The sequence below is a fragment of the Pogonomyrmex barbatus genome, unplaced genomic scaffold, assembly GCF_055798465.1.
Source record: "Pogonomyrmex barbatus isolate J1 unplaced genomic scaffold, ASM5579846v1 scaffold11, whole genome shotgun sequence".
Taxonomy (NCBI): Eukaryota; Metazoa; Arthropoda; class Insecta; order Hymenoptera; family Formicidae; genus Pogonomyrmex; species Pogonomyrmex barbatus.
The window spans coordinates 4,818,090-4,841,179 of NW_028297107.1; the positions used below are offsets into that span (position 1 = coordinate 4,818,090).

The 23,090-nt window shown below is 30.4% G+C and overlaps 1 protein-coding gene across 1 annotated transcript in view; it reads right to left on the reverse strand.

Moving 5' to 3' along the window:
• Window positions 1–9,965: 9,965 nt before the first annotated feature.
• LOC148937733 (uncharacterized) overlaps window positions 9,966–23,090 on the reverse strand; it is a 36,142-nt gene continuing 23,017 nt past the window's right edge. The window contains 5 exon segments of the mRNA XM_089071188.1: window positions 9,966–10,303; window positions 11,145–11,743; window positions 13,257–13,850; window positions 15,439–16,032; window positions 17,539–17,893. Of these exon segments, the coding sequence (XP_088927314.1) occupies window positions 11,712–11,743; window positions 13,257–13,850; window positions 15,439–16,032; window positions 17,539–17,893 (1,575 nt within the window). The 3' untranslated portion in view covers window positions 9,966–10,303; window positions 11,145–11,711.

Genomic DNA, 23,090 nt, shown 5'->3' on the forward strand with positions numbered 1-23,090 from the left:
ACATAAATATTGCGACATTTAAGCTATACAATACGTACTTTTTAGTTAATTGACAAGAAAAATGATATAATAAAAAACTAAAGTAATTATTACATAAGTAATAAATATATAGTATTAATGTATAAAATAAATTAAAATTAACATTAGCATTATTTGGATCTACTTAAAAAATTCTGGCATTGTTGAGAAAAATTCCGATTTCATTCATGTTTATAACGAACACCGAATAAATCAAAGCAACTGACTTTGTCGTTAAACAGGACGAAAATCCAATGACATGAAATGGACATATCCGCGCCCGTCGGCATTTTTGGAATACGCCTTTACGAAGAAGCGCCTCTCGATTCCTAGGCCGCGCCGTGTCGGAAGAGGGTGAGATCGCACGTTCAGACAGCCCGGGAAAACATTAGGCTCGGTTTCGGGCTTGGAAATTTGATAAGCCCGTCTCGTTGCGACCGGCCAATAATTTTGCGGCGATGCTTTCGCGCAGACTTCCGGCGAGTCGCGATATATCAGTCCCGGGGGTCCGGGGATCCGGGGTGAGCCGGAACCGGAAACCGTCAATCATAGGACTAAGTTAACGCCGAGCTGCTCTCGCTGCTCGCGAGTCTGCACACCCCGTGTGCCGTCGTACGAATCGTTTTATGGACCCCACCGTGCCCCATACTCTGTAACTCAGATCTCCCGTTCTAACTCTCTTGCGCCGTCATCCCTTGAAAATATACTTTCTAGAAGCGAGCATCGATTTTTTCATAAATAACCGCCCACCTGATCGCCCGGTAAATCTCTCGATCTGCTCTCTCACCCCCGCCGGCCGCCCCTTCGGACCGTTTAATAGCGCGGCGAAGCGCACGTAGATACAGCGTAAAGCACTTTACGCGACAATGTAGCGGGATTATGTACAGTGAGAACCTCGAAGGGATCCAGCCCACATCATGTCGGTGGTTTTCAACCCTTTACTAGGGCATTAGCAGATTGTTTCTTTCTTGAATAGGGATTGCAAGGGATTGCAAGGGAGATGCTACCAATTCGACGAAACGAGCTGCTAAAACTGCTAAAACTGCTGAAACGATCATATGAGTTTCTGCAATAAATGTAGGGAAGCACAAATCTTGATACTTAACTGTAGACGAAATAAAGTAAAATTATGCGATCTTAGTGGAAAAATTTAACTGAACATTTACTTTCTGTAAATATTATAAAAAGATATTGAGAGTATCGAAATGTGATAGCTATTTAGTAAAAGAATTTTCTGCACGACTTTTTCAATCATATAAAAATGAAAATTATAAATTGGAATTATAAATTATCATATAATTACAACATTTACATCTGATTTGTAATTCTTTATGGATACATTGATTAAATTAAATGTTACATCGCACTTTGAATTTTTTACTCTAGATATAATTTGCCAATTAATTTCAAATTGAGAATAACGCGGAATAACGTATAAATTACGGAAATGAGTTCGGACATCACTGCCAAATTCAATGTTGCGAAATTTTCCAAGTTTCGTTTGGGGGCGTTTAACGACATATCGAATAACGTGCGACGAATAATCAATGCATTTATCCCTTAGTCTTCTCCCTCGGAGAGGAACGTTGGCGTACAAATCCCCTACTCTTTCATAACGGGTAAAATTTTACGGCCGTTTTACGCTCGGTCATTAGCGAGATCGGTGGTAGCCTCCGTTTCTCGCTTTTACGAGCAATCCTCGCGCGCACCGGTAATCGTTTGAAAAAAAAAAAAAAAAAAAAAAAAAAATAAAACGCCGACGGCACCAGCGACGCGATTGGCTCTTTCGGGTGTTGCGTGCAGCAAAATTCTGCCCGGCGGAAACTATGCCAGATAAAAGCTGAAATTGAGTGCGATGTCTAAAAAAAATGCGGTGCTCCTTTAATTTATCCAGCCTGAAGTTTTTAACATTATAATGTTTCGAACTCACATTGGTCCAAATTATTTTCGTCCAAATTATTTTATTTTATTCTGTACTTCGCACTTAATGTTGCGTTTATTACACTTCAATCCGGCAAAGTTTATAAAAAATTTATTACATATATATATATATATATATATATATATATATATATATAGTACACTGTGTATCTTCGTGATTTATTTAGATGTCTTTGCCGTGGTAATTTTTTTTTTAAATTAATGTGATTAAGAGTTAATAAAATTCCGAAGTAATCTCTCTCTCTCTCTCTCTCTCTCTCTCTCTCTCTCTCTCACTCGCTGCCTCCAAAAACTCGACGTGAAATGGATGAAACGACAATAGTCCTCGTATATCACATCGGGATGACGTGTTGTCCGTCAAAAAGTAAAATCTGTCGATCGATCGCTCGCCAGCGGCCGATCGCTCGACAACATCCGCATTAATTAATCGCGATGTAACGGGCGTAGCGATTGTGGCGACGAGAACGGCATTTCCGGGTGAGATGTTCCGCGAACGTTCCCAAGTGTGCGCACGATGAAATATCGCGACGTGTCTCGCATACGTGGCCATTATGCAGATCCCGGGAATCGTAATAACGACAGCTCGGATCGACGGCACATTTTTATTCCGCGCGTTTCCCTTTGCTCTTTTTTTCTTCTCGTCTCTCTCTCTCTCTCTCTCTCTCTCTCTCTCTCTCTCTCTCTCTCTCTCTCTCTTTTTTCATCGTATCTCCGCGGCGCGACGACCAACCGGCTCGTCACGAATCCCGTATTTTTCCAACGTGAGTTACGAGCCGATGCGAACAGTGGTTAAAACCGGCCGGACTCTAATTCTTCCCGGACGTTAACAGCCGCGAAAGGATAACCACGTACGGCACCGGGACGCGCGTGATACAAGGATAGCGCGGGCACATCTATAATTCATGTAATCAATTGGCGAAACGAACGATAACTTAGCCGCGACTAAACGTTCAGCCTTTACGAGCGCTTTCGCGAGAAAAAACGCGATCTCGTTGAGAAAAAGGCCACCGAGGCCCAGCGGAGCCCTTGGTCGCATTCGCGTTTTTCAAGAATTTCTATACTCCGGGTATATACTCCGGGAACTTTAAGAGCATTAAACTGACGAGAAGTTAATTGGCGAAAATTTTCAAGTCGGTTGCATATTCATTATGAACTGTGATTATAAGGGATACAAAAGGGATACAAAAGATTGATTCAATGACATAATATTCAAGAGAAAGTTTAAGGGAAAGGATACTTAAAGTATATTGTAATTGAATGTTAATCTTGCTTAATAGGAAAAAAAAATCAAAATTTACATATTATATTTGAAATTCTCGTGTTATTTATTTCTGCTTTTAGTGGCATAAGATAAAAGTTCGAGATTAATTAGTAGTATAAAACAATCCGTGCGAATATTACCTCCGCCCAACGTAAATGACACGATCTTAAACTATTTCGACTTCTAATTCTCGTTAATCATTTCGCTTATTAATAAAGATATTCCGCTTCGTCCTTGTAACGTGTGTGCAATGAACAGCCATAATCGACTCTGGAACGCGCTACTTGGTCACCTTCGAAGTTTAGCCGATGGTCCATAAAGAGCCGGCTGAAATTACGTGTCGTGACACGATGGTGGTTGTAACGTGCCCAGCCCCACCAACCCCCGTCGCAGTACTGGGGGGGAGAAAGCGGAGGCCGCACCGTCTTCCACCGTCCAAACCGCCTCCGTCTTACTACACTTAGAGGGTAATACCCGGCTTGGGAGTACACAACACGGCATGCTGGTATAAACTTTACGATGATGAGGGTGGATCGGGCGGAGTCTTCGAAGTCCTGCGGCCAACCTCCTTAACGGCACCTTGTGGCGTTAGTATTCAATAGCTCCTCGAAGCTTGTCGATTTTTATATCGTTCGCGTGCGATAACGGGGGAACATAGCGATTATCGCGCGGTGACGGTATCAGGATTTGCGAACATACTTTGAAGTGCTGGTTATGGCTGGAATGTGTGTAGCTGAAAGTTCACACGAGTACACGAGTACGCATATCATAAATACGCAGAGTTAACAAATTTTATAATTAATGAAATTATGTTAAGCATCCCATCTCTCGTTAACGATAGAAAATTTAATTAACATTTTGGGTTTAGATATTCTTCCACTGTTTCTATCAATATTTTTTAATTAATGAGATTTAGTATTATTTTATTAAAATACAGGCGGATAACGTATAAATTCTTTGTGATTCGACGAAAAGCCGTTATTACTTTTAAACGTTCGCAAATCAATGGTTATTCCGTGAAGTGCACGATCTTGTTAACCGGTGAAATTATACCGAAATTCTCTATAGGGAAGGAATCAACGTCCCTCGTCACTCCCTTTCAGGAAGTGTTTATACTCGCGAGAGAGAAGAGACGCTTTTGCGTTAATCCCGACAATTTCGATGCGCGATTCCGGCGAGAACGAATTCGACCGCCATTGTTCCGCGTTGCTGGTGCAAAAAAAGAGATATCCGCATTTGCATGAAAATATCCGTGGCCCCGGCGGACCGCGCACCCCCCGTTGGGCGAATTCCCGGTCTGGCGTTCGAGGCAGGACACCTCTACAATACCGCAAATTTCGCGCGCGAAGGGTTGATGCTTGACAAGAGAAAGGAATTAGATGAGGGGTCGACATGTACGTGTATACTTAATGGGTATCTTCCATTTCGACATCAGTACTGCAACATTGCCGACGATGAAATACCCTGAATTATCCTACTTGGGTATTCCGACACAAATGCAAACAACAAATTATCCTCAATTCTCAATTTATCTCATCGAATTTAAGTTTCAATCTTTAATCTTGACAGATGAGAGAGACGCGAATTTTTTGTATATATTTTTAAACAACGCATATTGTCTACGAATATTTAACTATGTAAAAAAAGCTTGAGCGAATATCGACTTTTTCATGTAAATTGTATTTCACGAGTAATTTGACGCTCTAAAAATTCCATTCGCTTGGAAAAAGATGCAACTTTCCCTCCGTCGAAGTCATTATGCGTTCGTAAAGTTTCGAAATAAATAAAACGGGCACGCGGCGCGGATTTGTATCGTTCTTTTATGCAAGCGCATCTATCCCGAAGGCGCGCTAAACTTTTCGATGCACCCTTAATTAGGAGCCGCCTTCTTAATGACCGATAAAAAGATCGCTCGCGCGACTATGGGGGAAATTTCATGGCCATTTTTAAGCTCGTCTTTACGCGACGTCGAAGGCGGCTAAAAGCTTCCACGATGCGGATACTTCGATTTTATAGACCAGGTATGCATAATAGAGAAGGTTATTGGCGAAAGTGGTGCCAGTTATCGAGCGTGCACTCTCCGCTTTGCGATGCTTTATTCACGCCGACGATATGCTCGCTGGTTTTTCCGCCGCTTTAATAGCGATATCAAAATCGGTTCATCTACCTGTCTATTGCGAACACAAGCTATACCTGTATCGCAGAATGGCGGTTTTACTTTCAGTTAAAAAAAAATTGCGTGCGTTTAATCGATCGTACGTTTTTAGGTAGGCCTCTCTAATTAAAAAGAGATATATTGAATGAAGTGGTATTAAAATAAACAGTGTGTCAAGCAAACTTTTTTAAATAATAATAACTTTTGTAGTATTATGTTCTTCAATATATAATAGAATTATATTGAATTTTTATTCATTATTAAATTTTGACAGTTAAAATTTTTTCAATTTAATAATAAAGCATAAATCTTGTCTCCTTTTTCGGGGACATGACAGTTTTTTTTTTATTTTGTAATTATAAAACGTTATAAGATATTAAAGAGCCAAATACACGATGTCGCGAGGAGGAAGACACTAGTCGTTTCTTATCGTTAATCTTCGATCGAGACGTGCTTAAGTGGATTTTCGAGACAGCCCGTGAAACGGGGTCAATTATGTGAAAACTGCTTTACGTGCCTCCGAAGATTCCGTATATTCGCGGAAATCGGATTGACGCTTTCTGTGCTATATCGATCATCAATTCAGCCGGCCACTGCAATGCACCAGTCGGCTTTCAAACCTCTCTCTCTCTCTCTCTCTCTCTCTCTCTCTCTCTCTCTCTCTCTCTCTCTCTCTCTTCAATTTGCATTCCGCATCTTTACTACTGACAGATATTCACGTATCTATTTACATTTCTCCTGCCACCCTCGCCATCTCTCCTTATTCGTCGTCCCTTCTCGACTTCCTTTCGCGGCTTCGCGAGGAGCTCTCCGAGACGCCCCGATTTATATTTATTCGCTCGAGTTATTTATTGAAATACAATTACGTGCCATCTGCGCGGATCTTAGCGATATTGTGAATTGTAATGCAGCGCTATTTGTCTCTAGGCCGGAAAATGGAAAATAGTCTCTTCTCAAATCAGTTGTAGTACATTCGATAAAAGTAGCGTGACGAATAAATGAATTTTAAAAGAGCGAACGTTTAACTTTTAAAAATCGATTTTTCTATTACTAAATAATAATAAGTAATTATTCTAAATATAACGAATTAACATGTCTATCTTTATTCATTATTATATTGAGTGATTGACAGAGATTGAGTCTTTTTGAAAGGCAGCGAGTAAATTAAGCAGCTAAATGAATTTTCTATGGGAGCATTACGGTAATTTGTATGAATATTGATTTACATGACATAATAACTGTCATGTCGGCATTGATTGCATGATTAATAATTAAAAATGATTACGTCCACAATGATTAAAGACAATCTCGTTTATTTACTTTTATTGAAATTTTGTCTTTTTTATCATTCGAATACATGCAGTCGCAATTACACCGGTGTAAAACAAACCGTTTTACATAGATTCGATTATGCGCCGATATAACGAGGAAGAATTAATTACGCTAATGAACTGCTAGTACCTGTATTCGCGATTAATCATGATACGCGTATAGAACTGACATAATGCGGTAGATGAAGTAGAAACTTGCCGCGTTGGACAGCCATTGCCAGGCGCCTGTTGCCATGATCGCTCATCATGCGCCGAAATATCGAGGTAAACCCGTATCATGGGGAAATTCCTGTTGCATTATTATACCATCCAAGTTCTGTTTAGCTTAGTGCGAGATGCACACAATACAATTAACCAATTACTATGGTGTACCTCGTAAAATTGAAAAACGCTTCGAAGATTTTAAGATCCGTAAATCCAAAAATTTTCCTTTCGTATTCAGAAAATGGAAAAATATCTAAAGCAATTCATACGATTATATTTTATATCTTAAATTCAATCTTCCTAAGAAAAACCGTAAAGAAATTCTAAGAAATTCTAAGAAAAAAATATATTTGGAATTTGAAATTTCTAAAGTTTCGTGGATTTAAAAATTCATGAAGAAAATAGGATTTGAAAAATTAAAATTTAAATATCTTGTTATTTCTCAGAGCTTTAAGATTGTTAAAAAAAATTTGAAGATAAATGTATCAAAATTTTATTTTAACAATTATCCGAGTCAGAAGATGATTTCCACTTTTAAAGGTTGAAATTCCGGAAGGCGTTCTCTGATTGCGTCGTGAGTTAGAAATCTTTCACGACGCCGTCTTTCTAAACATAGGGTACTCGTGTTGGATAGACCCACTCGGTATAAACTGTTTGCCGGCAGAGATTGAACCCGGAGAAGACAGAAAGGAAAGATGGGCAAACAATCTTCTGGACGTCTCTTCGCGATAGTGTCGAAAAGTCGGATATCTACTTGCAAGATCGTTTGCGCAAGAAAACGCCGGTAGTTGACGTTAATTCATCAAGTCAACCTGAGCGAATTGTCAAGCTTATTAGTTGTGCTACTTGGAAACCTTCCCTGGTATGGAAATGATTTGTTTACGGGATCATGGTCGGGATATAGTTTAATTTAGCAGTCTGCTAGTGAAGACATAGTTAAAATCGGAATCTTATTGGTATATCGAAATAATCAGAATCCATTGAAGAATTCGATCGAGATGAAAGATTCGTGGCGCGTAATCGCCGCGCTAAAATCCGCCGCAAAGCTCTTCGAGGACTCTTGCGGACTCGTCCTGGGATTACCGGCTCGTCCCATGGAATTTTTTTGTCTTTCCCGCTTGAAATCCCTTGAAGCGTGAGAGGATTATTTAACGGGGATTACGCTGACCGTGTAATGAAGGTCATTTCGCGATTAGCTCTTTTTCTTCTAGCCGCGAGTCGTCGTTATAGAATATTTATTTGCTGCAGTTACGAGAAGAAAAAAAAAGAGAGAAAAAGAGAATTCGCTGTTAAATTTATGAAGAGTGTTCCTAACTTTTCATGTTCTACGTTATATACATTTCGCGCATGTGAAAGTTATATGCGCGGCATGGTGGAAGGGAAAAGCTCCGGAATACCACTCGCTCAGTAATTAAATTTAATTAATTAACTTGAAACTTCTCTTGGCTATGACCATGATCCGCTTTTCCGCGAACATTAAATACTCAGGAAGAGTATTTAATGCTCGCAAAAAAGTTTACATAGGCACCTACATATATAAAATTACACTGTTTCATACATGTTATTCACGATTATGACTGCAAGATCGAATTGCACATAAAGGAGATATTATTAAGTTAGACATTAAGTGTAAAAAATACGTTTTATAAGTAATATTAAATGTTTGCCATGCTAATATTTTGTTATCTTTATTCGACAGAAAATAGGCTTACATCTGATTTATCTAATCTGATACGTCATCTGTGCCACATGTCATTTATAATATTTTACTTAATTATACTATTCTTTTATTTAAATATTTTAAGAATTTTAAATATTCTATTTTGTCAAGAAATTTGGTAATTATTAATATACATAAAATCATTTCTTAAACATTGTAATCACGAGAGATGAAGGTGTTTTATTAAGGTCATGCATAGCGAAACCCATAGTTATTTATCATGTGAATCGCTAAGATGAGTGTAGCTTACATTTTCATATCTCTACAACGGCTAAATCAATTGAATTCTAACTAAGTCTCAATGGATTAATCAAACTGATAAAATAATAAGAACATATACATAGGCATATATTTTAACGTGACTTGGGAATGTTAAGTTTTGTATGTTAGTAAAATTATATTTTGTACAATAAAACTAACTTTATAAAGTTAAGTTCTTATTAATTAAATTTTTTATAATACACAGTTACAAGGACAATAATTATATTAAAGTTTATTTAATATTTACTAGTTGATGCTAGATTTTAATATCAAATTTTTTTTAGAATATAATTTTAGCATTATTTCACATATTAGAATGTTTATATTTTTATAAATATAGATACAATAATTATATTAAATTTTTCTAACAATTATAAGTCGATATTAGATAATATTAGTTTTCTATAAAAAAATGTTTTTATTTCTATAAGATTTTTTCTTATTTTCATTAAAATTAGAAATTAGTGTCAGTTTTTTATATCGAATCTAATATAAAAATAATAAAACGGTTTATTTACCGATATAGAGATATTTAATAAATTTTATAAATAAAATAGACTTTTGCACACAAAACAATTAAGGATATGTAAACTTGGCATCATTCTTTTACTTTTTTCAAAAGGTAATTTGGTTCGGAATACACATACAAATACACATATAATTTTTAATTTTATTTAAAAGTGTATATACATAATTTTAAATTAATAATGGAATTGTGATTTATTAAATACCTATTAGCATAGATATTTAAATCTAGAGATGAGAAATTTACGTCATGTCTCCGATTTAATCGATTTTAATTTTGGATAACTTTAACATATTAACTGTAAGATTTATTATTTTTGTTAGATATTAAAATACAGAGTATAATGAGTGTAACAGTAAATGAATTACATTCTTAAAAAGTATCGTGAGCACATAAGATCTTTTTATTATATTGATTATGACCTAATGTATATTACAATGTCATATTCAAATAGCGAAAATAAAAGTCATCAATTTATATGTGTACGTATTGGCTGTTTTAAGTCAAAAGTTTCAGTTATTAATAAATTAAAAGAAAGGAGAATGGTAATTAGTATACAGCTTAAATAATTTATTATATAAAAAAAACATTAAAAACAATACACATACAATAGTATATAATACATAGATTAAATATTTTATTTTTAAAATGTATGTTGTAAATGAAAGGTCTATATATTTAAAGTATGAGAGATGATATAAATTTTAGCAAATATTTATTACCAATATTGCCCTCTTATGTTGTTTATATAAATTAGTTTATGTTATATGTTTATGTTATGTATATAATGTGCTATCAAAAATTTATATTTTCTCGTTATTTCCTTTATTAAATATTATATTATTACATCCAGGATATTTCCTTTCGTACTTCTTTTAGTCTGCATCTAAAGATTGATGAACATATGGAATATTAAATCTTTTATCTCAACATTTAAATAATTACAACGAGTACATGTTATTATATAAATATTTCTCACACTGAATTTGAAATATTACGATATAACGATACACATATATTAATTGTATTGATGTATATAGGCAATAGAACTAAAAAAAACTCAAATTTATAAAGTATTATTAATTTATAAAGTATTGATTTGAAGAATTTGAAGAAGATTTGTTTGTTATACGTTTCTTAATAATTGACATGATACACAATAGGAAAGTAGAACAAATATATCAATTTGTCATAAATTGCTTCTTAAAGTTATTATTTCTTTCTATATGTATGATATGTGTGACAACTATGATTAATATATATAAACCAGAATTTTATAAAAATCAGTTGTTTCTGATAAAAGTATCAATTAATCAATTTTGTTCTAGTGTTTATGAATATTACGATCTAAATATTATTTTATGCCGATATTGTTACAGTAATTGTCAAATTTAAATTAGCATTAATATATCTAAATATAAAATTTATGAAATAATTCAGATGATGATTTTATCTGATAAGAATTTGAGTAATTATTGGCATTTCACATCGCATTTAATTTTTCATTATTATATATTTTAAATTCTTTTAAGTTTTCATCAATTTTTCTTTTCATTAATAAAAATTAAATATCCTACTTTTAATATATATGTTGTAAATATAAATTCGTTATATTTGGCTTATGAAAGACGAAAGAAATACTTGTATCATTTGCTGTTATCATATTTGTTACTTGGTTTTATCATTTTCGGAATTTGCGAATGTCTAATGTTCTATTGGAAACTTACTCGCATTATTTTCAGATTTCTTGTGTTATTGTAACTATTAATTTTTTCCGTTTGTTGCTAAAGGGTGATGTATATTATGATATAGCATATCTGTTTTAAATCTTCAGTTCCAAGAAATATGCTTTAGAAGTTAAGTATTAGAAGTTAATCGCAATGACTGCATTTTATTATTCTTAATTCATCGAATGTCAAATATTGAAGTAATCAAGAAGATTCAATTTCTTCTTGGAGTTCTTTTATTACATCTTTATGAATGCATAAGTGTGATTCTAAATAGGATATGTTATAAACAGCTTTTTCTTTCTTATCACAAAATTTGCGTTGAATGTTTTTTCTTTTGTGAAATATCGCCAAACCGAGTTAGGACTAACTTCCATCGTTTTTCACCTTTCATCTTCTTTGGAATTAAATGTCTTATGATCGTAATATAAGTGTATCTTGAAATGACTTGCTTAGCGAATAATAAATTTTCATATATTCTTTGTACTGTATTTCTTTATTATCCTGTATTCCTTTATTTATCGCATATTCCCTCAAAATGTTGCCACGCCCAAGATCTGTTTGATTCTAATTCTCTATATCACGATTTACTTCAAAACCTGAAATTTATATTATATTTATATTTATATAATTTATATTATTTATATAAGTATTTAATAATATTGTAATCCGTATAATGCGTGCGCGCGGTGTGTGTGTGTGTGTGTGTGTGTGTGTGTGTGTGTGTGTGTGCGCGCGCGCGTGCGTGCGTGCGTGCATGTGTAGAGTGAGGAACCGCCCACAGGCGCGGATATATATATATATATATATATAATTTGAATATTAAACTAAAGTTAATTTCCTCTTATTTAAATCTCTAATTAATCGAATATTTAATCAAAGAATATTTGCATTAAGAAATATTTACACAATCAAATGTGCAGTTTAAAAATTTTTTTGATATCTGATATCAAGCGGTATAAAAATAAAATGATGTACATTTGACTTAATAAGAATATTTGATTCTGATGTTTATGACATGTTGTTACACTCATATTTTAAAATATTTGCATTCATATTTTAAAAGACTTTTTTAAAATTAAAATTAATAAAATAAATGCTACACACCTGACTGTATTTTGTATAAATATTTTGATTTTATATAAATGTTTGTATATCTGTGTACGTGTATTTCCAGAAATAAATGTTAAGTAAAAACAATTGTAAATAAATGAAAAACATAAATGCATTACAATACAGAGTACATAACTAATTATTGGCATTATATTATAGTTTAAAAAAATATTGAATGACTCATCTTTATATTAGGGTAAGTGAGAAAGACTCTTGTGTCCCCTCGAGCCTTTTGGGCCCAATCAAATTGCAGGATCACACATTGTTTCAATTCCAAAATTAATAGACATATCAACCGATATAACAAATCAGAGACAACATAAGAATACAATTGATATGAATGACGATATTTATGACGTTTTTATTATTCTCTTTAAAATCATTATGGTTAATATAATAAATTAAAATTTATTTTGGCACAAAAATTTAAGAGAACAGGATAGTCTCTACGCTTAGGATAGATCACAGATGAGTAAACATTTTTATATTTTTATTTTTATTCTCTATTTTTCATTTTTTAAATTACAATACATTGTAAAAAACTATGGTATTTCATACCGCATTTGATGTTTTACTGCTACATTGAGAAAAAGGTTTGGTTGGATTAATTGGAATTCTGATAGAAAATGGACAAAACAAAATTTTCTACTTAAATCTGCTGAATTTCTGTTTATATTTATTAAAATTTTAGTATTAAATTGAAGTAACTAGAGTTGATTTGTATAATATCCGAATCTTCTGTTTCTTCATTTTTAATTTTCGACGTTTTTCTCAGTATATGCATTTCACTTTGCTTTAATTTCTTATCAAGTCTTATTAAATGTTTAAAGATTAAATATTCAATTTTTAATACACATATAATGTAAATATAAGTTTTTTTGTATTTAGCTTATGGAAGATGAAGAAAATATTTATATCATTAAAAATTATCATGCTTATTAATTGGTTTTAACATTTTTACGTTATTTGCGAAAGTATAATGTATCATTGGAAACTTACCCGAATTATTTTCAGGCACTTCTTGTATCACTATAGGTGTGTTAGTTTGTTCCGTACTTCGATTTGTTTCTGAAGGTTGACTTATATTATGACGGAGCATATGCAGCTTTAAACCTTCTGTTCCAAGAAATATGCTTAACTTGTTATCGCAGCAACTGCATTTTACTTTTTTTTGTTCATCGACGAATGTGAGATATTTAAATAACCAAGAAGATTTAATTTCTTCTTGAATATTTTTTATTATTGTTTCATGACAGTTTAAATGACTTTCTAAAATCTTTAATATATATGCATTTTTGATTATCTTTTCACAAACGTTGCATTTTGCTTTGAATGTTTCGTCTTTTGTATAATATCGCCAAGCCGAGTTAGGATCAACTTTCATCGTTCTCCACTTTTAGTCTTCTTCGGGATTAGATTCCTTATGATGGTAATATAAGTGTGCTTTCATAGCTATTGTGATTTTGCGAGTTTTGTACGTTATCATACATTTCTTGCAGTTTATTTGATTATCGCTTATTCTCTCAAAATGTTTCCACGCCCAAATTCTGTGTGATTCTAATTTTTCGTCTGTATCACGATTTACTTCAAAACCTGTAATTTATGTCAATTATTTAAAAGTATTGTAATCCGTTTGACATGTGCGTGCATGCGAGAGAGAGAGAGAGAGAGAGAGAGAGAGAGAGAGAGAGAGAGAGAGAGAGTGTGTGTGTGTGTGTGTGTGTGTGTGTTTGTGTAGGGTGAGAAGTCGCTCACGGGTGCGGATGTATATATAATTTGAGTCTATAATTAAAGTGATTATAGACTTCTTATCCAAATCTCTGAATAATTGAATGTTTAATCAGACTATTTACATTAAAAACTATTTGCACAATTATTCAAATGTAATTTAAAGAATTTTTGAATATTTGGTGTAAAGCGATATAAAAATAAAATGATGTACATGCATCTTAACTAGAATATTTAATTCTGATGTTTATGATACGTTGTTAAGTTTATATTTTAGAGTTTATATTTTAGAGTTTATATTTTAGAGTTTATATTTACATTTATATTTTAGAATATTTTTTTAAAATGAATATGCTAAATACCTGACTGTGTATTTTGTATAAGTATTTTGATTTTATATAAAAATATCAGTATAAGTTTGTATCTGTTTATAAGGGTTTCCAGAAATAAATATTAAGTTATAATAATTGTTATGGTAAATGGAGAACATGAATTAACTGCAATAAGGAGTGCACAAATAATTATTGACAATACATCATATTTTAAAAAAAATATGTAGCTGATTGAGTGACTCGTCCTTTTATCAGTGTAAGTGAGAAAGACTCTTCTGTGCCCTTAAATTTTTGGGACAAGACAATTTGCAGAAGGACGTCATGCAATTGTTTCCCAAAATTGATAAAAATGTAAAAATATAAAAAATATAAATAGATAAAAAATTGATAAAAATCGTTATAATAAATCATAAAGGCAACATAAGGATCCAATTGATAAAAGTGAATGACAATATTTATGACGTCTTTATTATTTACGACTTTTAAATCATTGTGGCTAACATAATAACTTAAAATTTATTTTAGCACAAAAATTTGAGAGGACAAAATAATCTCGTTGCTTAGGCTAGATCACAAATGAATAAAAGTTTTTATTCGATCTTTTTTTTCATTTCTTAAATTATAATGCATTATAAATAACTATTAGCATTTTATACCTTATTTGATGTTTTATTCCTACTGAGAAAAAGATTTGGTTGGATTAATTGGAATTCTGATAGAAAATGGACAAAATTTTCTGCTTAAATCTGCTCAATTTCTGCGTATATCTATTAAAATTTTAATTAACTTAAAGTAACTAGAGTTAATTTGTATAATATTCGAATCTTCTGTTTCTTCATTTTCAATCAAATGTTTTTCTCAGTGTATGCATTTCACTTTGCTTTAATTTCTTATCAAATCTTATTAAATGTTTAGTATAGATTAAATATTCAATTTTTAATACACATATAATGTAAATATAAGTTTTTTTGTATTTAGCTTATGGAAGATAAAGAATATATGGGAGATAAAGAAAATATTTATATCATTATATTTATATCATTAGAAATTATGATGCTTATTAATTGGTTTTAACATTTTTACATTATTTGCGAAAGTATAATGTATCATTGGAAACTTACCCGCATTATTTTCAGGCACTTCTTGTATCACTGTAGGTGTGTTAGTTTGTTCCGTACTTCGATTTGTTTCTGAAGGTTGACTTATATTATGATGGAGCATATGCAGCTTTAAACCTTCTGTTCCAAGAAATATGCTTAATTTTTCATCGCAGCGAATGCATTTTATTTCATTTTGTTTATCGACGAATGCGAGATATTTAAATAACCAAGAAGCTTTAATTTCTTCTTGAATATTTTTTATTCTTGTTTCATGACAGTTTATTATATGACTTTCTAAAACATTTAACACATATCCTTTTTTGATTATCTTTTCACAAATGTTGCATTTTGCTTGGAATGTTTCATCTTTTGTGAAATATCGCCAAGCCGAGTTAGGATCAACTTTCATCGTTCTCCACTTTTCGTCTTCTTCGGGATTAGATTCTTTATGATGATAATATAAGTGTCTTTTCATTTCTATTGTGATATAATAAGCTTTATACGTTTTCATACATTTTTTGCACTTTATTTGATTATCGCTTATTCTCTCAAAATGCTTCCACGCCCAAATTCTGTTTGATTCTAATTTTTCGTTATTACGATTTACTTTAAAACCTGTAATTTATGTCAATTATTTAGAAGTATTGAAATCCGTTTGACATGCGGGCGTATGTGTACGTGTGTGTGTGAGAGTGTGTGTGTGTGTGTGTGTGTCTGGTGTGTGTGTGTGTGTGTGTGTGTGTGTGTGTGTGTGTGTGTGTGTGTGTGTGTGTGTGTGTGTGTGTGTGTGTGTGTGTCGTGTCGTGTGTAGGATGAGAAGCTGTCCACGAGAACGGATATATGTATATATAATTTGAGTATTAGATTAAATTTGATTTTCTTCTTATTTAAATCTCCAAGTAACCGAATATTTAATTAAATACTATTTACATTAAAAACTATTTACAAACAATCATTCAAATGTGTAGTTTAAAGAATTTTTGAATATTTTTGAATATAAAGTGATACAAAAATAAAATAATGTACATGCGTGCTAATGAGAATATTTAATTCTGATGTTTATGATACGTTATTACATTTCATATTTTAAAATATTTTCATTCATACTTTACCATATTTTTTAAAAATAAATTAAACACCTGACTGTATTTTGTAAACGTATTTTGATTTTATTTAAAAATCCGTATATTGTATATCTGTCTATAAGTGTTTTCAGAAATAATTGTTAAGTGATAATAATTGTAAATACATAAAAAGCATAAATTAACTGCAATAAGGAATGCACAAATAATTATTGGCAATATATTATAGTTTAAAGAAATTTGTAAAGGGTTAAATGTCTCATCTTTATATCAGCGTAAGTCAGAAAGACTCTCGTGTCACCTCAAATTTTTGGGGCAAGACAAATTGCAGGTCACACTATTGTTCCAAAATTGATAAAAATATTAACGGTTATAACAAGCCATAGAAACAACAAAAAACCCAATGTTAGAATGACTAAGTTTATGATGTTTTTTATTATTCTCGGCTTTAAAATCATTGTGGTTAAAACATAATAACCTAAAATTTATTTTAGCACAAAAAAATAAGAGACAGTTTTTTGCTTAGGATGAACTACACATGAGTAAAAATTTTTATTTGGTCTCTATTTTTCATTTTTTATGTTATTATAATACATTGTAATTAACTATTTCATATCGCGTTTGATTTTTTATTGCTACACTAAGAAAAATGTTTGGTTGGATTAATTAGAATTCTGGAAAAAATGAACCAAATAAAATTTTCTGCTTAAATTTGCTGAATTTCTGTTTAAATCTACTAAAAGTTGAAGTAATTAGAATAGATTGATATAATATCAGAATCTTCTGATTTGTTCATTTTCAAACAAATGTTTTTCTCGGTGTACGTATTTCAGGTTGCTTTAATTTTTTATCAAGTCTCATTATATATTTAGTAAAGATTAAATATTCAATTTTTAATATATATATTCTAAATGTTAATTTTTTGTATTTGGCTTATTGAAGATGGAGGAAATATTTATATCATTTGACATTACCATGCTTATTAATTGGTTTTAACATTTTTGTAATTTGCGAAAGTAATGAACCGTTGGAAACTTACCCGCATTATTTTCAGGAACTTCTTGTATCACTGTAGGTGTGTTAGTTTGTTCCGTACTTGGATTTGTTTCTGAAGGTTGACCTATATTATGACGGAGAATATGCAACTTTAAACCTTCTGTTCCAAGAAATATGCTTAATTTTTCATCGCAGCGAATGCATTTTATTTCATTTTGTTTATCGACGAATGTGAGATATTTAAATAACCAAGAAGCTTTAATTTCTTCTTGAATTTTTTGCATTGTTTCTTTATGACGGCATAAGTGCCTTTCTAAATTCTTTAAGTCACATGCACTATTTTTTGACTTATCACAAACTTTGCATTTTGCTATGAATGTTTCTTTTGTATAATATCGCTAACCCGAGTTAAAATCAACGACCGTTTTCCACTTTTTGTCTTCTTCCTGATTAAATATCTTATGATCGTGATATAAGTGTGCTTTCATATGTGGTGCGATATCCGGAGATTTATAAATTTTCCTACAGTTCTTGCACTCTATTCTTTCATCGTTTATTCTATCAAAATGTTGCTATGCCCAACAGTTTTCTGATTGTGCCATCATGTCCGTACAGTATCACAGAGCTCGTGTTACTAAATAAGTCGAATCTATTATACCAAGAAAAATATTTGTTAGTATTATACAGAAAAGGTCAAAAAGAATTATAAATTGATTTTTAAATATAAATATTTTTATATGATTTGTGCCTTGACCGATAGTGAAATCATGTCGTTTCACGTTTCAAATCAGGCCGGTCCAAAACAATAAAAAAAGGGTAGATGATAAATTCTATTGTCTTATTTTGTTTGTTTTTATTTTTGTTCCACTCGGTGATACGTTGGAGATGAGAAAGCATTTAGCTCGCAAGCAAAGAGATAGACAGATTTGATATAAGTATTAGTTTATATTTAATATCATATATCAAGCATAAAAGTGTTGTTATTTCTTGTATTACTCCTTTCAATATATAATGTAAATTTTGCATCATCACTGTTTATAATCTAAAATTAGAATTTAACAATTAGCAATATTTGATACTCTTAACATTCAATTCCATACTTCAAATAATTACATGCTAATTATTATATATATCATATACTTTCAGTCTTAATATTATAACTTCAATTCGCAATTCTAAATTAGAGTTAGAAATTTATATAAAAATTTTAAAAAGACAAATATTTAACAGACCGTATGCAGATATAATGCAATATACACGGATAAAGGTAATAGACAGATAAATATAAAAAACATCTCAATACATGTCTATGTTTGAAAAATTATTCAGGAAAGTAGTTAGAAAATTTTATATAGAAAAATAGTGACACATAGTAAAGTTAAAATGAATTATATGTGTTGCCATATGTGTCTCTTTCTTTTATCAATAATTTTTCAGATATCAAAAAAGACTGTGCACAAGACTACAAGACTACACAATGTCTTTTTAAAATTTTCAATATTTATTTTAAAACATCTATGTTCTATGTCTGTTTTTCTGATGAAGTTTTCTGATCTCTAATATTAAATACAAATCTCTAATTAATATTAAATACAAAATATATTTTATTTAAATTTGTTATTTAATTATTTATCTGAAATTAGATTTCTTACTATTTAAGTATGTAAATGTTGTAGGTTTAATCGAATTTTCTAATTCTCTATTTTCAAAGATGTTAACATAATAAATCAAACGCGTATTTTGATAAATCGCTAAATATTTATGTATTAAAATAACAGTAAATTTTAATTAACAGATTTTAAGAAATATTCAATGAAATAAAAACATTTAATATTACTTATTATATTTGTGTCAAAATTTTTATTAATTATAATGTTCGATGCAGATTTTATACTACGAACTATATGGTTTTTATAGATTTTTTTATCGCTAAAGATAGATCCGCTAATAAAATTATTATGGCAAGCCATTTTATTCCTTGATCGAAAAGATTGTATCGAACGTTAAATTCTTAAAACACGATTGTTTAGTAGTGATTACGATTCTTATTAATGAATTAAAATTTTGGTACGACGTAATAATAATTGCATAAATTAAATTATGTCTCAACATAATATAAATTTAAATTATTATTTTGTTGCAATATAATTTTAATTCATGCAATTATATCGTATCAAAATTTTAATTTATTAATAAAAATCGTAATTTCTTTTTAGACAATTATTTTTTAAGAATTCAACATTGACGCAATTTATTAGATGCTATTATAAAGTAAAACGTCTTAAATTGTTACATCATATTTTTTAAGAAAGTTGAACTTAATGCCAAAAATGATATTTTTGAGCTAAAATGTGCTATAATAGAGCAATTTCATTTACGAATTGCTTTTCCTCGACAAAAAATCTATAAACGTTTTTTAGCGTATTGACAGTTTGGCAGTTTCACTTAAAAAGTTCAGTTATTTATAAATTAAGAGAAAGGAGAATCGTAATTATCAGCTTAAATTTTTTATGTACAAAAAAACATTAAAAGCAATATAATAGTATATAGTATCTAGATTAAGTACTTTATTTTTAAAATGTATGTTGTAAATGAAAGATCTATATATTTGAAGTATGGGAGAAACAATTATTATCAATATTGCCTTCTATCTCATGTTGTTTATATGTGTATAATGTACTATCAAAAATTTAAATTCTCTCGTTATTTCTTTTATTAAAAATTATATTGCTACGTCCAGGTTACTTCCTTTTATACTTCCGTCTGCATCTAAACAATGAAACTACATCTCAACAAATAAAATATTACATCTTTTATCCCAACATATTTTTTAGTAATTACATCGAGTACATGTTATTACATGAATATTTCTCACTGAATATATAATATTCAACAATATTAAATATTCAACAATATAACAATATAACAATATATTAATTGTATTCATATATACAAACGATAGAACTTTAATTCAAATTTATAAGGTATTATTGATTTGGAAAGTTTGTTTGCTACATGCTTCTTAATAATTGATTTGATACATAATAGGAAAGTAAAATAAGTATATCGATTTTTGTTATAAATTGTAAATTATATAAAGCTATAAATTGCTATATAAAGTACTATTTGTTTATATATGATACGTTTGGCGAGTATGACTAATATATATAAGCCAGAATTGTATAAAAATTAATTGTTTTTGAAAAAAGCATTAATAAATCAATTTTTTTCTAGTATATATGTTACAATATTACAATTTAAATATTACTTTAGGCCCAATATGTTACAGTAATTGTCAAATTAAACTTTAGCATTAATATATCTAAATATAAAATTTATGAAATAATTAAAATGATCACTTTAGCTAATAAGAATTCGAGTAAATACTGGCGTTTCATATCGCATTTAATTTTTTATTATTATATATTTAAATTATTTTAATTTTTCATCAATTTTCCTTATCATCATACTTATATATATATATATATATATATATATATATATATATATATGTATATATATATATATATATATATATGTGTGTTGTAAATATAAATTCGTTATATTTGGCTTATGGAAGATGAAAGAAATATTTGTAAAGTATTACGTGTTGTTACAATATTAATTTATGAATTGGTTTTACCATTTTTGGGATTTGCAAATTTCTAATGTTTTGTTAGAAACTTACCCGAACTATTTTCAAATACTTATTTTATTGTAACTGTGCTAATTTTTTCCGTTTGTTTCTGAAGAGTGATGCTATATTATGATATGGCATATCTGCTTTAAATCTTAAGTTTTAAGAAATATGCTTAACTATTGATCGCAATGATTGCATTTTATTATTCTTAGTTCATCGAATGTCAAATATTGAAATAATCAAAAAGATTAAATTTCTTCTTGGAGTTCTTTTATTACATCTTTATGAGTGCATAAGTGTGATTCTAAATGGGATATGTTATAAACAGCTTTTTCTTTCTTATCACAAAATTTGCGTTGAATGTTTTTTCTTTTGTGAAATATCGCCAAGCCGAGTTAGGACTTCCATCGTTTTCCACCTTTCGTCTTCTTTGGAATTAAATGTCTTATGATCGTAATATAAGTGTATCTTGATATGACTTGCGATACTCAGCGAATAAATTTTCATACATTCTTTGCACTGTATTCCTTTATTATCCTGTATTCCTTTATTTATCGCATATTCCCTCAAAATGTTGCCACGCCTAAGATATGTTTGATTCTAATTCTCTATATCACGATATACTTCAAAACCTGAAATTTATATCAAGTATTTAATAATATTGTAATCCGTATAATGCGTGCGCGCGAGTGTGTATGTGTGTGTGTGTGTGTGTGTGTGTGTGTGTGTGTGTGTGTGTGTCGTGTGGTGTGCAGGATGAGAAGCTGTCCACGAGAACGGATATATGTATATATAATTTGAGTATTAGATTAAATTTGATTTTCTTCTTATTTAAATCTCCAAGTAACCGAATACTTAATTAAATACTATTTACATTAAAAACTATTTAGAAACAATCATTCAAATGTGTACTTTAAAGAATTTTTGAATATATTTGAATATAAAGTGATACAAAAATAAAATAATGTACATGCATGCTAATGAGAATATTTAATTCTGATGTTTATGATACGTTATTTCATTTCATATTTTAAAATATTTTTATTCATATTTTATCATATTTTTTAAAAATAAATTAAACACCTGACTGTATTTTGTAAACGTATTTTGATTTTATTTAAAAATCCGTATATTGTATATCTGTCTATAAGTGTTTTCAGAAATAAATGTTAAGTGATAATAATTGTAAATACATAAAGAGCATAAATTAACTGCAATAAAAAATGCACAAATAATTATTGGCAATATATTATAGTTTAAAGAAATTTGTAAAGGGTTAAATGTCTCATCTTTATAACAGCGTAAGTCAGAAAGACTCTCGTGTCACCTCAAATTTTTGGGGCAAGACAAATTGCAGGATGAGGTCACACTATTGTTCCAATCCCAAAATTGATAAAAATAGTAACCGTTATAACAAACCATAGAAACAACAAAAAAACCCAATGTTAGGAATGACTAAGTTTATGATGTTTTTTATTATTTTTGGCTTTAAAATCGTTGTGGTTGAAACATAATAACTTAAAATTATTTTAGCATAAAAATTTAAGAAAACAGGACAGTCTCTTTGCTTAGGATAAGTTACAAATAAGTAAAAATTTTTATTTGGTCTCTGTTTTTTATTTTTTATGTTATAATACATTGTAAATAACTATTAGTCTTTCATATCGCGTTTAATTTTTTATTGCTACACTAAGAAAAATGTTTGGTTGGATTAGAATTCTGGGAAAAAATGAACAAAACAGAATTTTTGCTTAAATTTGCTGAATTTCTGTATAAATCTAAAAGTTGAAGTAATTGGAGTAGATTGGTAAATTATCAGAATCTTCTGTTTTGTTCATTTTCAAACAAATGTTTTTCTCGGTGTATATATTTCAGGTTACTTTAATTTTTTATCAAGTCTCTTTATATATTTAGTAAAGATTAAATATTCAATTTTTAATATATATATTCTAAAC